We start from the raw sequence: 16,853 nt of genomic DNA, 5'->3' as shown, positions 1-16,853 counted from the left end.
GGGCTGTGCAGGTCACCAGCCTCACTTCTCCTTCAGAACCATCTGAATCCAGTGACCTGATATTCCTCAGGATGACTGGAAATGACCCAGGATGCACTGGGAGACCTTGGACCAGGGGAGGGAAGAGGAGGGGAGGTGAGGAAAGGGCATTTTTTGGCCATCCAAATTTACCTTCCTTTAGAGAGGAGAAGGAAGGGGAGGGGGAGGCAGACAGGAGAGGAGGAGTTGAGTTACCCAGCTAGCTGGGTCCCCATTCAGCCAGCTGCCTCTACTCACAAGGTTGTGTTAGTCTCAGCCTGATGTCTTCCTTTTTCTTGACCTCATTAAAGGGGCCATGCCCTGGCTACTTCTTAAACAGGACTATTCAATGAATGGGCGTTGCCCCACCCTAAGTGAGTACCTGCAAACACCTTGGCCTAAAGGGCCCAAGGTCTCCCAGTGCATCCTGGGCCATCTCCAGTCATCTGGATGAATATCTGGTCACTGGATTCAGATGGCTCTGGAGGAGAAATGAGGCTGGTGACCTTCACAGCCCTCCCTCACTCAAAAAAAAAAAAAAAAAGAAAACAAAGTCAAGTGCGAGCCATGCCATCATTTCTCTGATGGCATGGTCTTCTTCAGCAATGAAGGACGAACACAATACTGTGAGTAGGCACACAGTAGACACTACATAAATGCCACCTATCATTTTAGCAAATGGACAGAATTATTTTATTTTTGTCTTTATGTCTCTAGTTCCTAGACTTGCACCTTGCACAGAGAGACTTTTAATGTTTTAATTAGGTTTATTTAATTGAATTGTGGGATAAACAAGTAACCAATGCTAAAGGAGAATAATGGAATCACAGAATTTTACTCCAGGAAAAGGTCTCCATGGCTAGCCGAAGACAGAGCAGGGGCAGTAGCGTGACTTCTAAGTCCAATCCTTTCTACTTTACCATACTACTTTCTTTTAGGCAATCCTGAATTTCCTATCCCCATTCCCATCCCTAATCAGTTAAGAGGCAATGGGACTTAGAAAGAATGGTAGACTTGGAATCAGGAGACCTGGATTCAAATCCAACTTCAGACACTGTGATCCTACAAGTCACATTAGCTCTCTGAGCCTGTTTCCTCATCCGTAAAACTGGGATAATTGTGGTTGGCTACCATTTTTTAGGGTTTGGGTGATAAAAGGAAACTTGAAGGTACATAAAGATATGACATATCTAACCAAATCTACGTTTCATATCTAACCAACTCAAAAGTTCTTAACTAGAGTCTGTGAACCTACAGTTGTTTTTTTTTTTAAATGTTTTGATAACTATTTCAAATATGGTTGCTTTCCTTTGTGGTCCCATATATTTTATGTATTTAAAATGACATGTAAATGCTAGCTATTATTTTTCTTATCAACTATGTGCCAGGCAACGTGAATATGAATACAGAAGTGGTACAAACTCTTTGCTAAAGGAATTTACATTCTATTGGGGAAATGTGTTTACAGACAAGTGAATATGGGATATATATGGAAATAGATACAAAGTGATGGGGGCAGGGGCTGAGAGACAGCCAACTAGCCCAATCAGGCAAGCGCTCTTGAAGTAGGAAGCCCATGAGTTTCTCCTTAAATCCAGGCAGAGGTTCCAGGTATGGAATTTATACAAAAGCACAGCAGTAGGAGATGAAAGGACTTACCTGTTGCTCCCCAATGAGCAGGTCAGCCTGGCTGAAGCCAAGAGGGAAAGAAGTAGAACAGTGTGTGATCAGGGGTGTGCCAGCTCAAACTGAAGCCCAATGTTGAAATTTTTAGTGTGAGCATTTACATGTGAAAATTGGCAGACAACAAATCAGAGCTTGACTTATTGTCTTGTTGGTTGCTTAGAATGAAAATGCTAATATAACAGATTACACTTAAAGGTGTAATGAAAGGTTCATGGACCTCCCTTGCCTGATTAATAGCTCACCCCTGAAACTGGTCCATTGGCTTCACTAGATTACCCATGAAACATCCCCCCAAAAGGTGTATACATACATACACACATGTATTTGTGTGTGCACCTATGTATATACATGTATGTGTGTATACACCCACCCACCAAAAGGTGTATACATACATACACACATGTATTTGTGTGTGTGCCTATGTGTGTATACATGTATGTGTGTATACACCCACCCACCAAAAGGTGCATACATACACACACACATGTATTTGTGTGTGCGCCTATGTGTATACATGTATGTGTGTATACACCCACCCACCAAAAGGTGCATACATACACACACACATGTATTTGTGTGTGTGCCTATGTGTGTATACATGTATATGTGTATACACCCACCCACCAAAAGGTGCATACATACACACACACATGTATTTGTGTGTGCGCCTATGTGTATACATGTATGTGTGTATACACCCACCAAAAGGTGCATACATACATATACACATGTATTTGTGTGTGCGCCTATGTGTGTATACATGTATGTGTGTATACACCCACCAAAAGGTGCATACATACACACACACACATGTATTTGTGTGTGCGCCTATGTGTATACATGTATGTGTGTATACACACACCCACCAAAAGGTGCATAGATACACACACATGTATTTGTGTGTGCGCCTATGTGTATACATGTATGTGTGTATACACCCACCCACCAAAAGGTGCATACATACACACACACATGTATTTGTGTGTGCGCCTATGTGTATACATGTATGTGTGTATACACACACCCACCAAAAGGTGCATAGATACACACACATGTATTTGTGTGTGCGCCTATGTGTATACATGTATGTGTGTATACACACACCCACCAAAAGGTGCATACATACACACACACATGTATTTGTGTGTGCGCCTATGTGTATACATGTATGTGTGTATACACACACCCACCAAAGGTGTATACATACATATACACATGTATTTGTGTGTGCGCCTATGTGTATACATGTATGTGTGTATACACACACCCACCAAAAGGTGCATACATACACACACATGTATTTGTGTGTGCGCCTATGTGTATACATGTATGTGTGTATACACCCACCAAAAGGTGTATACATACATACACACATGTATTTGTGTGTGCGCCTATGTGTGTATACATGTATGTATGCGCGCACACACGCCCCGCCCCATGGCCGGACGGTAAGGGAGGGGGCAGGGGCCTAGCCTCGGCTAAATGCTGACCACTCTCGGCACCTACAAGCCTCCCTGTCTAAGGTGAACTCCGTTTCGGTTTCTGCCCCTGACCCTAACCCACGAGTCTGCGCCTGGACAGGGAGAGGGGCTGGCCGGGAGCCTTCACCAGCAGGGGGAACTCCCAGGTGAGCGGCAGTCCCCCACAGCGCAGGTCCGCTCCATGGTCTCAGGAGAGCGGAGGAGTGACTTGCGCAAGGTCTCACAGTCCGGGGTCTGAGGCGGGCCTCGCACCCACGCCTTCCTCAGCAGAATTAGACTGACTTAGGCGGGCTCCGAGCGCCGGCCGCCCCCCGCCCCCGGCCCCCCAGGACCTACTCGGCAGGCCGCACGAAGCCACACGACGGTCCCCGGCACACGAAGAAGCTCTTGCCTTGATTGGGGCCCTCGCGGATTCCGGTTTTCAGAAAGCAAAGGGTCCCTGAGGAGAGAAGGCGACATGGAGGACACTCGGATATTGACCCGGTGGAGGCAGAAGGAACTCCGCCCCCTGTTCCTGCTGTCCTCCCTCCGCGCGCACACCCACCCGAGTCCTCGGCCCCGAATCCCCTCACCGTGATTTGGGCACAGAACCGGCTCCATGAGGACAATCGAACGACTTCTACTCCGCTTTTCCCCCGAAGTCCCGCCCTCTAGCTCTACTGGAGTGAATCAGCTCTTCCGCCATCAGTCCGCCCTCCCTGAGGCTCAGCCAATCACATTCTAGGCGGAACTCACGAAAGCCAATCAAGACCGCCGACAGCCTTGTGGCATCGGAATTTAAAATGACAAAGTAGAGTGATTGGTCAGGACGGAAGCTCTTATTGGTGGAGGAAAAGAACGACATGGGAGCGAGCCAATAGCAGCAAGGCTCCCTCTTCCTGAAGTCCAGATTCAAGAGTAGGGGCTGCCCGGGAAAAGTCACGTGCGATTGCAGGACTGAGAGTGTAGCTTAGTGGAGGCTGGTCCCAGGGGGCTGTGCGCGAGGAGTCTGTCCGCGATAAAACGCAAGGTGCTCTTACTTCGCTAGGAGAATCTGTCTGGTGTCCAAAGCCAGAAGATGATGAAGATGATGAAGATGATGTCATCAACAATATCAATAATTATGGAGGCTGATTATAACCTCGTGGTTTCAGCCAAGCTGTCCTGCGTGCTGCTCCCTTCCCCCTACAAGTAGATACTCTCATCTCCCACCTCCGCGCTTTTTCATCCTGTCTCCCACACGTGCGTGCCCTCTTCAAGAGCCAATTCAATGACCTTCATGGGATCTTCAGGCTTCATGAGAGCTTGCCTCATTGCACAACAGTTTATCTCTCTCCTGCCTACCCCCCATCGTCTCCAGTCTGTTTTGTATCTATCTTGAATTTACTTCTCTGGGAACAAATATCTCCTCAACAGAATGTAAACTCCTTGAGCAAACGGTCTGTTGCTGTTCAGTGTGTGGGACTTTCATGACCCCATTTGGGGTTTTCTGGGCAGAGGTGCTAGAGAGGTTTGCCATTTCCTTCCCAAGCTCATTTGGCTGGGATTCAAACAGGGTTAAGTGACTTGTCCACAGTCACAAAGCTTGTCAGTGTCTGAGGCTGGATTTGAAATCAGGAAGATGAGTGTTCCTGACTGTGGGACTGGCACTCTATCCACTGTGCCTCCTAGCCGCCCCAAAGGGATCTGTACTACTTTTGTGTTTATATCTCCAGCGCCTGGCACATAGTATTAACATGGCAATTTAAGATCGCAAAACACTTTACCCATACTAACTCATCTGATCCTCTCAACAACCTTGTGAAGTAGGTGCTCTTATTCTCCCCATTTTATAGATGAGGAAACTGAGGATGAGAAAGATTTAGTGATTTATCTAGGGTCACACAGCTAGTAGGCATCTGAGGGAGGATTTGAAGTTGGATCTATGATGACTCCAGGTCCACGCTCTATCCACTAGGATGCCTAGCTCATAATGCTCATAGATGCTCTTGATGAAGTGAAAAGACTACACCAATTTATTTAAGTTTACTCACTACCAAGAGTGCACATTTATTCAAAATTATATGCCTAACTGACCATATTAATGACAAAACAATATGAACTATGATAGCAATTGACATAAAAAATACAACTTTTTTTTAACCTCTAAAAATCATGGGAATAAATAAACCTTTACTTAATATGGGAAACTCTATATACTAACACCAAGGACTCCCCCTTTAGACTATGAACTCCTTGAAAGTAGGTGCAAGGTTTTTTTTATTTGCTTTGGTTTGTTGTTGATGTTTACCTGTCTTTGTATCCTTAGTGCTTGGCACAATGTGGGGCACTTAGTAGATGCTCAGGAAAGGTTAAGCTGACTGACTGACAGCTAACATCTATAAAATCTTACATCAGATGCCACAATAAGTTCTGAATTGACCCAGGACCAAAATATATAAGATCACATAAAACTCAAAAGGGGAGATGAGAATACTTTAATAACTACAGAAAGGGGAACAGTTCTTAACTGGGATAGATGCAACCATAAAAGAGAAGATGGATAATTTGATTACATAAAACTGAAAAATTTTTGCACGAGCAAAATCAATTCAGTTAGAATTGAAAAGGAAACAGTTATCTGGTTTTAAAAAAAACCTTTGCAGCAAATTTCTCTAATAAAAATGTGATATCCAAGATATATTGGGAACTGATAATATACATGTGTACAATCACACACACATATGCTCATAGATAGACACACGTACAAATACACATACACACACAAGAGCCATTTCCCAAAATCTAAGTGGTTAAATAGGTTGCTAAGTGGTTACGAAAGGCTGCTAGGTATCTCAGTGGATAGAACACTGAACCTGGAGTCAGACAGTCCTAAGCTCAAGTTCTACCTCAGTTACTAGGTGTGTGATTCTGGGCTTTTTGATGTGACACTTAACTTCTGTTTGCCTCAGTTTTCTCATCTGTAAAATGGGGGTAATAATACATCTGCCTTCCACAGTTGTTGTGAAGATCAAATGAGATAATACTTATGAAGTGCTTGACATATAGTAGGCACTTAGTAAATGTTTATTTTCTCCACTTCATCCCCCATATAGGCAGCTAGGTAGCATAGTAAATAGAATTCGGTTCCTGAAGTCAGGAAGACCTAAATTCAAATCCTGTCTTACAGACGTTAATTAATTGTGTGATCATGGCATGTTACTTCTCTTAGCCTGAAATTCCTCAAATATCAAGTACACATATTTACAGTGTTTTTATGAGCAACAAATGGAACAATATATACAAAGAGCTTGACAAACCTCAAAGCATTGTATAAACATCACCCATTATTATTATCTCTTGGCAGAGAGGTAGGAGGATTGCATATAAAACTGCAGTTCTCAATGACATACAGCTTTTTGTTGTAGTTGCTGTTTTTTAGTACGTAACAATTCAACATGTTAATCCCAAAGTTGTTTTGCTTATTCATGTCTTCCTTTGGACTTCCTTCTTTCCCTTCCTCTGAATTAAAAAAAAAAGTTTCCTCGATGTTGTTTACTTAATTTTCTTTTTTGTTGTATTGACATCACCGTACCCTCTCTCACTCAGCACCCCTCATAAATCCTTCTATTGCTACTAAAACATGCAAGCCAGCAAAAGAAATCCACACATTAGTCATATCTAAAATTGTATATTTCATTCTGCATCATTATTACATCACCTCTCTGCCATGAAGTGGAAAGCATACACATTTCAGTCTTCTGGGGTTGTGATTCTTCATTGTTTTGATCAGAGTTCTCAAGCCTTTCAAAGTTGTTACTTTTATAATGTTTTATTTTGTAAATTGCTCTCCTGGTTTTGTTCATTTAACAATGCATCACTTCATACAAATCTTTCAGGTGTCTCTGAATCAATTCCTTTAATAATTTCTTATGGTGAAATAATTTTCCATTATCCATGTATTATGATTTATACTATGGTTATTATTAAAATATTGATGTTATCACAATTCAATCAAATATCAAATATCAAATATAAATCATATTTAAATTACATTTTAAAGATTATCATAATTTTTTCAGCCTTTCCCTAGTTGATGAACACTCCCTACTTTCCAGTTCTTTGCTAGAACAAAAAAAAAAGTTCTTTCTTTTAATATAGGTCCCTTCCCTCTTTGTTCTATGTCTTTGGGACTTTTATTAAATTTAACAGATATTTTCAAAAACTATGTCAAAGTTTACATTTTCATATGCAATCCTCTTTTTCATTCTTCTTTATATGCTGAAATGTTTTTATTTGTTGATGATTTTGTAACGTTAAAAAATAGTTTAAGCAAATGCTTATTGATTCAACTGGACATCTAGACTTCCATTCCTTTTTCTTTTCTTTTTTTGTTTTTAGATCTCCATTCTTTAATGACTGTAATCTTCAATAGTTATTTCCCAGACATTACTTCCTAGTTTTTACTTCTGTGGCAATACTAAATACTGTTTGTGTGGTGGTGTATCATCTCTGTAGATTCTGTGCATATTATGTGTATAAAGGCATACTTTTGCCCATTTTTAGAGCAATTTGGAATTATGGAAGCAAGAAGACTAAAAAAATATCCATACTTTTTGACCCAGAGATTCACTACTAGACATATATTCCAAAGAGGTCATTGATAAGAAGAAAATTCTCACATGCACAAATATTTATAGTAACCATTTTTGTGATAACAGAGTTGGAAACAAAGAAGCTGCCCTTTGACTGGGGAATGTCTAAGCAAACTGTCATGCTTGAACGTAATGGAATGTTACCATGCTGTAAGGAATGACAGATATGATAAACACTGAGAAGATGGAAAAACTTACATGATCAGATGAAGAGTATAAGTAAAGCAGAGCCAAGAAATCAACATACACAATGACTACAATACAAACAGAAAGAACAGTCATAAAAAGTTAAAAAATGATGCAGCAAAGTTACAAAGAACAGGCATAGCCTGAAAGAGGAGATGTGAGATGTCCACTCCACTCCTTTGCAGAGGCAAGAGGTCCATAGGTGTGGAACATCACTTATATTTTCTGTTTTTTTCAATGAATAGATTAGTTTTATTGATTTTTCCCCCTATTATTCCTGATTGTTTTCTTTAAAAATTTTTTTTTGTTACATGGAATGGAATGAGAAGGTTGGGGATAGGATACTAGGGAAAATTTTAATGATCTAAAAACAAAAAATATAAATACAATTAGTTTTTAAGAAATATGGTTTTGATTTTTAGAATTTTGTAACTGTAAGTGCTATCCTCCCTCACTTTGAAGACTATAAGTGAATTTTATTGTGTTATTTGCTACAGAAATATGCATATATACATATTTATACAATGCAATATTAATAAATAAGCTTTTGTTAGGATTTTCAGGTATTGGAAGTTTATTGGTCTTCCCCTGTGGAATCTGAGCTAGCATTTCACACATAGAACCTCAAAGGAAAACAAAACCAAACCATAAGCACCTTTAGGAAGTACTTTGATTCCTTACTTGAAAGAGTAACTGAAGGCCTTCAAGATTCACCTCAGGTTACTTTCTTCATGAGACTTTACCTTGGTCCCCCAGCTACTAATGCTTTCCCCTTTAAGGTTACCTTCCATCTACTCTGCATCCATCTTATATGTACCTATTTATGTACATGTTGTTTCCTGTATTAAAAGATAAGCTTTTTGAGGGTAGAGCCTGTTTTTTACTTTTTATTTGTATCCCTAGTACTCAGCACAGTGGTTGGCACATAGTGAGGCCTTAATAAATGCTTGATTGAGTGTATCTCCTGATTCTTGCCAGGTAATTGGCATCTATTCCAAAAGTATAAAAAGTTCCCCTTTTGCCCCTAAAACCATGCAAGAATTTTCTTTCCAGTGATAACTTCCATACACAAAGTATCTCTCTGGGCCCAAACAGCCCTCTAGCACTTGCATCAGAGCTAAGACTTTTGTACCCCCCTTCAGTAAATCAGGAAATATTCTGCTTTCACACTCCTCAAACAATTACTGGACTCAGAGATCCAAAAATGTAGACCAAAATAGATCAATAGATAAGATCTTATTCTGCCAGTTACCATACTGGAACCACAAAAAGTCAAGTCAGTAAGTCTTTACTAACCCCCTGGTATGAGCCAGACATTGTGCCAAGCACTTGGGAAACAAGAAAGGCAAAAATAACCCCTGACCTCAAAGATCTCAGTCTAGGGGGAGAGATAACTGTGTACAAATAAGATATCTACAGGGTAGATTGGGGATAATTTCAGAGAGAAGGCAATTTAAAGGAGACCATGAGGGGTTTCTTACAGATGGTGGGATTTTAACTGTGACTTGAATGAAGCCAGGGAATCCAGGAGGTGGAGATGAGGAGGAATGGCATTCCAGGTATGAGGATGGTCAGTGAAAATGCCCCCCATCTCAAGATGGAGTATCCTATTCAAGGAAGAGGAAGGAGGTCAGTGTCACAGTATTATAGAATATGTAGAAGAGAATTAAACATAAGATGACCGGAAGGTTAGAAAGGGATTAGGTTTCAAAGGGCTTTGAGCAGCAAACAGATTTTATATTTGATCCTCTAGGTAATAGGAAGACACGAGTTTAATGAGCAAGTACAGGGGTAACATGGTTAAAACTGTCCTTAAGGCCAAAACATCAACCATCAACTGTTGTGACAGTCCAGGGTGATGTGGTGATGAGAGTCTGTACCCATCTGCTTGCAGTATCAGAGGAGAAGGTATATGAGAAGTGTCATGAAGGTAGAAATAACAAGATTTGACCCTTGATTGGATATGAGGGAGTAAGAGAGAGTGAGGAAGTGAGTATGACACATAGATTGTGAGTCTGACTGGGAGGATGGCAGTACCTTGGATAGTAAGAAAGAAGCTAGAAAGGAGGGAGAGTTTTGGAGAAAATGTGGTAAGTTCCATTTTGAACATGTTGGATTTAAGATATCTATAAGACATCCACTTGGATATATACAGTAGGCAGTTGGAGATGCACTACTACATGAGTGAGTCATCTCCTTACTTCAGAGATGGCATCTTTCTGATATAAAAGGAAGCCATCTTTGGAGTTGCTTTATACCATTGATATTTAGCAATAACCCCTTTAGAAAACTCTAATGTCTCTGACTTCCTGAGGCCTTTGTTGGCTTTTTAAAATATCTTTTAATAAATCTTCACTGGACACATAAATATTGTGTGTAGATCTCCTTTAAACAATCATTCATTTGGAGAGGTATTTAGGAAGAAATAAAATAAAGCATTTATTAAGTGCTTGATATGTACTAGGTACCGTACAAGTCACTTTACAAATATTATTTGCTTTGATCCTTACAACAACCCTGGTATTTAGGTGTCATTATTATCCCTATTTTACAGCTGAGGAAATTGAGGCAGATAGGATGATTTGCCCAGAGTCACATACCTAGTAAATGTCTGAGGCCACTTTTGAACTCTACTGGTCAACTTCCATGATGCCCATTTCTATACCACTTAAGGGGTGGTCACACCTGAGATGTCACAGTTACTTGAAAACTGCTCTGACTTCAAGATCCCAAACTTTGAAATTCTCTTCTTTGACCTTCTTCCACTTTCTTCTGGCTCCCCTGTTCCGCCTTCCCTCATTGTGATCTCATGCCTTCAATCCCTTCCTCTTCTGCTAGATTTTCTTGACTCTAGACTCAGTGATGCATTGTGCCACCTGGTTACCTCATGCCTAATGAGGTAACACGTCAAATGAAGGAACTGAAAAAGATAGATATAACTGATCAAATCACTTCCTCATTTTTAAATTCCTTGAACTCAGGGAACTCTCCTTTTAATTGCTGCTCTGAGAGGCACTAATTTATTTATTTTTTCTGAGTAAATAAATAACGATTTAATAGCAATACATCAAAAAGTTACCATTTAGTCAGATCAATGACAGAAAAGAGGGATGAAACATTACAATAATCTTAAGAAACTTGTTTTGAATATAATTCAATCGGACAAGACAGGTCATCTGACTAGTTTGCTTCTCCCAAGTTTCTTAACCCAAATTCATACTGTTGGCAATGTTTAGCTGGCAAAGTGAGATTACCTTAAAAGTCCTTGTCCTGCAGTTGATGCCTTTTGTAACCAGAAAACTTACTTTATTTTTTTATATATGTACAGTTATGTTAAACATACTTCTACATTAGTCACGTTGTGAATCAGAACAAAAAGAAAACCCAAAATAGAGAAAAAAAAGACAAAAAAAGTGAAAATAGTATGTTTTGATCTGCATGCAGACTCCTTAACTATTTCTCTGAATGTGGATAACATTTTCCATCATGAGTCTTTTGGAATTGTCTTAGATCATTGTATTGCTGTGAAGAGCTAAGTGAGAGGCAGTAACTAAAATACCCCCAACCAAATGCTGTCATCAGCTTCTAACCTGACCCTTCTTGAATACAGAATTACATAAAGTCTTCACAAGCTTCATGCCTATCATTTGAGAAAAGTCAAGTGGTTGGAGAGTGTTTATCGTCCAGGCTATGGCACTTATTTGGAAGGCTAGCCTACAGAACTGATCTATCCATACATATATCTTGGAAGGACACTTTAAGTAGATAATAAATTGGAACTAGAAATAAATAATAGAAAAAGAGTGCTCTGTTATATACTTGGGAAATTGCAGATCTACTTTAACCACCCCAAGCTCCTCCCTGAGATAAAAACCCATCTTTTAACATCATTATTCTGGTGGTGCTATATGACTGAGAATCATGGAATATCACAACTTCTGAGGAATCAAAATTGCAGGTCACCCAAAAGGCAATGGAAAGAGTCATAATGAACACAAATAGAATATGGTTTATTACCAGTAAGAAACTGAATAAATGAATGAGTCAAGTTAAATATGTGTAGAAAGGCACATTGGAAGGAGTTTTATACACCAGGCTAAATAGTATTTTCAACTCTAGGCAATGAGGAGGCCCTAAAGGTTTGCAATAAAACAGATAATATGAACAAATCTCTGCTTTAGGAAGTTTATTTTGGTGACCATATTGAGAGTAGATTGGTCAGAAACTAGAGGAGACCAGTTAGAAGGCTTTTACAATAGATTAAGAGGTGATAGGAACAAGAACTAGGCTGGTAGGATGAGTAAAAAGAAGAGGATAAATCTGAAATACTGTGAAAGTATAATCGAAAGAACTTGGAAATTGGCTGAAACTGGAGGATGTGAAAGAAGGAAAAGCCAAAGATGACTTTGAGCATAGGAGGATGTGGATACCATCAGCAGAAGTAGGGAAGGTGAGAGGAAGGGAAACTTTATGGGGCACAGGATGAGTCAATCTGAGACAAATGACTGTGTAGCAGTGAGTGCCCATTTGAGAATAAATAGGATGACCCAGTCAGCTCAGTTTTCTTTCTTTCTTTCTTTCTTTCTTTCTTTCTTTCTTTCTTTCTTTCTTTCTTTCTTTCTTTCTTTCTTTCTTTCTTTCTTTCTTTCTTTCACATTTATTTTAGTCATGCTCCATGGTAGGAGTGATTCTGGGTTGGAGTTTACAAGATGGGAACATCAGGAGAGCAAAGGGACAATGTGGAAGACAATGTATTGTCGAGTCAATTGAACTAGAAGACTACAGAGTCAAAAATATAAATGAACACACTGTTAAGCCAGTTGAACTGGGAGACTGTAGAGTAAAAAACATAGAAATAGGTTAGGAGAAGAGGGAGGGATTGAAGGCAGGAGATCACAATGAGGGGGGGTGGGGAACGAAAGGGCCAGGGGGAAATGGGAAAAGAAGGTCGGAGAAGAGAATTTCAAAATTTAGGATCTTGGAGTCAGAGCAGTTTCAGGTGACTGTGATATCTCAGGTGTCACTAACCCTGAAGTAGCATAGGAATGGGCATCATGAGAGTTGACCAATAGAATATAAGCTCCTTGAGGTCAAGGGCTGTTTCATTTTTGTCTTTGTGTCCCTAGGCATGAGGCTTGACATATAGGAGGTGCTCGATGATGCTTATTACAGAATCACAGAATTTAGAGCTGCAAAGACCTCAGCAGTCATGGAGTCCCACCCTCTTATTTTACAGATGAAGAAATTGAGATTAATGACTTACCCAAAGTCATACAGTTAGTATCTGAGGTGGAATTTGAACTCAGGTCCAATATCCTATTTAGTATACCACATTATCTTGAACTAAAAAAAGGAAATAGGTAATCCTTATTTTAGCATATAATCAAGGTCCCAAAGCCCGTTCATATGGGAGTCTCTCTTCAGTGGCAGAGATCAGTGCCTTGAGTCTACATACAGGGCAGAGCAAAGTTGGTGAGAGTGGTAGAGAAGAGAGATCCAGTCTCTTCAGGTTCTCCTAACTTCCATCATCAAGAGAGAAGACTGGGAATCCAACTTCTCTTTAGTACCATGGAAGGAAAGATTCTGGGAAGAAGTCAACATGTAGAACTTCAGTTATATTCTTATCCTTAGCTTACTACATTGGAGACTGGGGTAGTTTCCCTTCAATGAGATCTGGGATGCTTTCTCTCAGTTGAGTTGTTATCTGACTCCCAAAGGGAGAGTTCCTTCAATTTGTATTGTCTGCTGCATATTCTCATAAGTGTGTGCATACATACATATACATATGTATACATATATGTATGTGTGTATTTCTATGATTTTAGTTTTGTTATCAACTTGGATAAACAAGTTTCTTTACTATTTTCTATGTGTGTGTTCTTTGTGGAAGTGGTGTTTGGTGGGAAGGGAGTCAAACCTTGGCTATAAAACTGCCTGCAACCTCCCCTCACCCCCAATTAAGGAACAAAAACCAGGAGTTTAGCTTGAACTTAACTATTACGTCTCCTAGGCTAGTGTCAAATTAAAAAAAAAAAAGGCTCCCTGTGGGTGAGAGCTTCATATTGACTTAGAAAACCACAAATTAACATTATCTAAGTTGTATTGTGTTATTATTTATTTTGTTAAATATTTTCCAATTACCTTTTAATCTGATTTGGCCCTGTGAGTGTTTGAAACCTCTAACTTAGGCTGACAATATTTAAGGGAGCAGACAGTTATAATTCTAGCCTGTTACCCCTCCCTCCAATGAGAGCAGAGTGACCCGCTTGCTTCTGCCTTCCAACTCCTGCTTCCTCTGCTGGCAGGAATTAAAGTTTCCCTTAGAGAAGATTTGGAGGAGATACTAGAGATGTTTATTCTTGCCTCACTATAAACCACATACAACATTCTGTACTACAAGCATGTTAGAGATGGATTAGACTAGGCCAAATTTTTCAGGCTGTGGCCTATTCAATTGACCTACTCCAATTTTTCATTACAAAAAAAAGTTGTGAGTTTTTTTTTTAAACTGATGAGTGACTCTTTGCTTATAACGACCTCTTTCTATCATGTATTGTGTATATTGGCATGAACTCAATCTGTTGTGGTAAACACATATTACAACTTTTCATGTAGTTGATAGAAAGTTTATTTTAGATTAGTCTGCTGACTACTGAAAAGAACTTTGCAGAATTACTTTGAGGACCACTTGAAGCAATTGATATAAAGAAACACAAGTAGAATCACTTGGGCAAAAATGACCTTTATTTCTTTTGAGAGGAAAGATTTTACTGCTTCCCAGTCTTGAATTAACAAGCTATGTTACCATTACCATTTATCCCTGGTTGGTCAAAGGCTAAATTTAAGTAATAATAATAATGATAGCCAGAATTTATATAGTGTTTTAAGGTTTGCAAAATGTTTACAAACATTATGCCTTTTCATTTCATTTCACAGATGAGAAAACTGAGGCAGACAGAGTTTAAGTGATTTATCCAGTGACACAGCTAGTAAAAGTCTGAGGTGGAGTTTGAACTCAGATTTTTCTGACCAAGTCTAGCATTCTATCTACTACACCATCTAGCTGCTTAAGTTGTTCCTTTATAAAAGACTGTGTAACAAAAGGCCAATTGTCTCTTCCCTACATCCAACAGAAAGAGATCTTATTAGTAAAAAAAAAAAAAAAAAGACTATGCCATCAGTGTATCAAGCCTTGCATAGCCATTGATTTTTTTTTTATTTTCCATTTTTTTTTAGTATTGATCTTGTCATTGACCCTAAGTTTTGCAAGGAACCTGAGAGGTCATCGTGTTCAACCTTTTTGGCTAATGCATGAAATTCTAGAACTACATTCTCAACAAATCATTACTCAGCTTCTAAAGCACCTCCTCCAGAAACTAGAAACTTAGCCACCCCACAAAGCCATCCATTCCATTTTTAGACAACTCTAATTATGAAGTCATTCATCCTTATTTGGAGTTGAAAGTTGCCTTCTTCTAATTCCTGCCTACTAGTCCTAGTTACCTCTTTCAAAGCTGCCACAGAAAAGGTATCATCTTGTTCTTTTATAGATTTAAAAATTGAAGTTCAGAGAATAACATATCTAAGGTTATCTAGCTAGCTGGTCAACACCATCTTGTCTAAGACTAGACCCCAAGTCTTCTGACTCCCATTCCTGTACACTTATCCCTACTATAAATTGGGAAAACACAAACAATTTAGCAACTCATTCAGTTATTTGACCTGCCTTATGTCAAACACCCATTGGTTGTGGTATAAAGGTGCTGTTCATTAATTGCTCAGCTATTGTACGAAAACATCTAAGTGTCTGCCATTTTACAAATGGTCACCAGGGAGCAGCATTCTAACACAAAATGCAATAAAGTCAGAATGGGCTTTGTAACTTTCTGTGCCAAGGAACAAATATGGCGATTTACAGAGCTCAGTTAATTTCATTTTATTTCCCTTAAAAATGTGGCTATCTTAAACAATGTCCATGTTTTATTACAGTCATAAACTAGATATACTATGATCAGGTCAAATCCTTTTACACCAAGCTCTAAGGATCAATCCACATATGAGGAGGGGGGTATATTGGAATTTTACTGTATTGAATTTGAGCCAAATTAACTTAAAATCATAATCACAAAATGGTTTGAAATAGAAGTGTGTTTGTGTGTGTGTAATTGAAACAGCAACTTTCTTTAAAAACTTATGTAGCTGAGTGAAAACAGAAAGAGAGTATACTTTGAGTTCAGAAGGGTTAGAATAAACTTTGATAAATGTGCTCTATTCCATAAGTGATCCAAACAATGTGCTTCTAAATTCATATCTTGGGCAGCAAGGTGGTGCAGCGGATAGAGCACCAGTGCAGGAGTCAGGAGGACCTGAGTTCAAATCTCACCTCAGACACTTGACACTCACTAGCTGTGTGACCTTGGGCAAGTCACTTAACACTAACTGCCTCATCCTGGGTCATCTCCAGTCATCCTGATGAATATCTGGTCACTGGATTCAAATGGCTCTGGAGGAGAAGTGAGGCTGGTGACCTGCACAGCCCTACCTCCCTCAAAACAAAGTCAAGTGCAAGTCATGTCATCATTTCTCTGATGGCATGGTCTTCTTCAGCAACAAAGGACGAATACATACACAAATTCACATCTTACCCTCTTAAGGGTATCACTTTCCAGCTACATAGCTCAATGTTTTCTGACTTTTGATCATTAATATCCTACCACTAAGGTCAGTAGCAGGAGCTGACCTTTGGAAATCTGGGCCAGGGACAAGAGTATGCTTGTAGGATCTCAGATCTCTGCAGGATGGGGAGGGGAGGTTATGAGGGAAGAGATTCTCTTACTTTTAACTTTCCCTGTTGTCAGGGACACAAAAC

General features: G+C 39.6%; 1 protein-coding gene across 4 annotated transcripts in view; it reads right to left on the bottom strand.

Moving 5' to 3' along the window:
• Positions 1-3,906, bottom strand: part of TTF2 (transcription termination factor 2) — a 60,224-nt gene extending 56,318 nt beyond the window's left edge. Inside the window, exons 1-2 of one of the 4 annotated variants that reach the window (XM_072644471.1) lie at positions 3,758-3,906; positions 3,522-3,624 (exon numbers count right to left, since the gene is read on the bottom strand). In XM_072644471.1, coding sequence (XP_072500572.1) covers positions 3,522-3,624; positions 3,758-3,785 — 131 coding nt within the window. In that variant the 5' untranslated portion in view covers positions 3,786-3,906. Of the gene's footprint in view, positions 1-1,677; positions 2,402-3,521; positions 3,625-3,757 lie in introns of those variants that run through there. The other 3 variants (XM_072644472.1, XM_072644474.1, XM_072644473.1) reach the window with 3 other exon arrangements.
• Between the last annotated feature and the right edge of the window lie 12,947 nt (positions 3,907-16,853).

The sequence above is a fragment of the Notamacropus eugenii genome, chromosome 2, assembly GCF_028372415.1.
Source record: "Notamacropus eugenii isolate mMacEug1 chromosome 2, mMacEug1.pri_v2, whole genome shotgun sequence".
NCBI lineage: Eukaryota > Metazoa > Chordata > Mammalia > Diprotodontia > Macropodidae > Notamacropus > Notamacropus eugenii.
The sequence above is the reverse complement of the archived record's forward strand: the minus strand, read 5'-3'. Positions and strand labels throughout refer to the sequence as shown.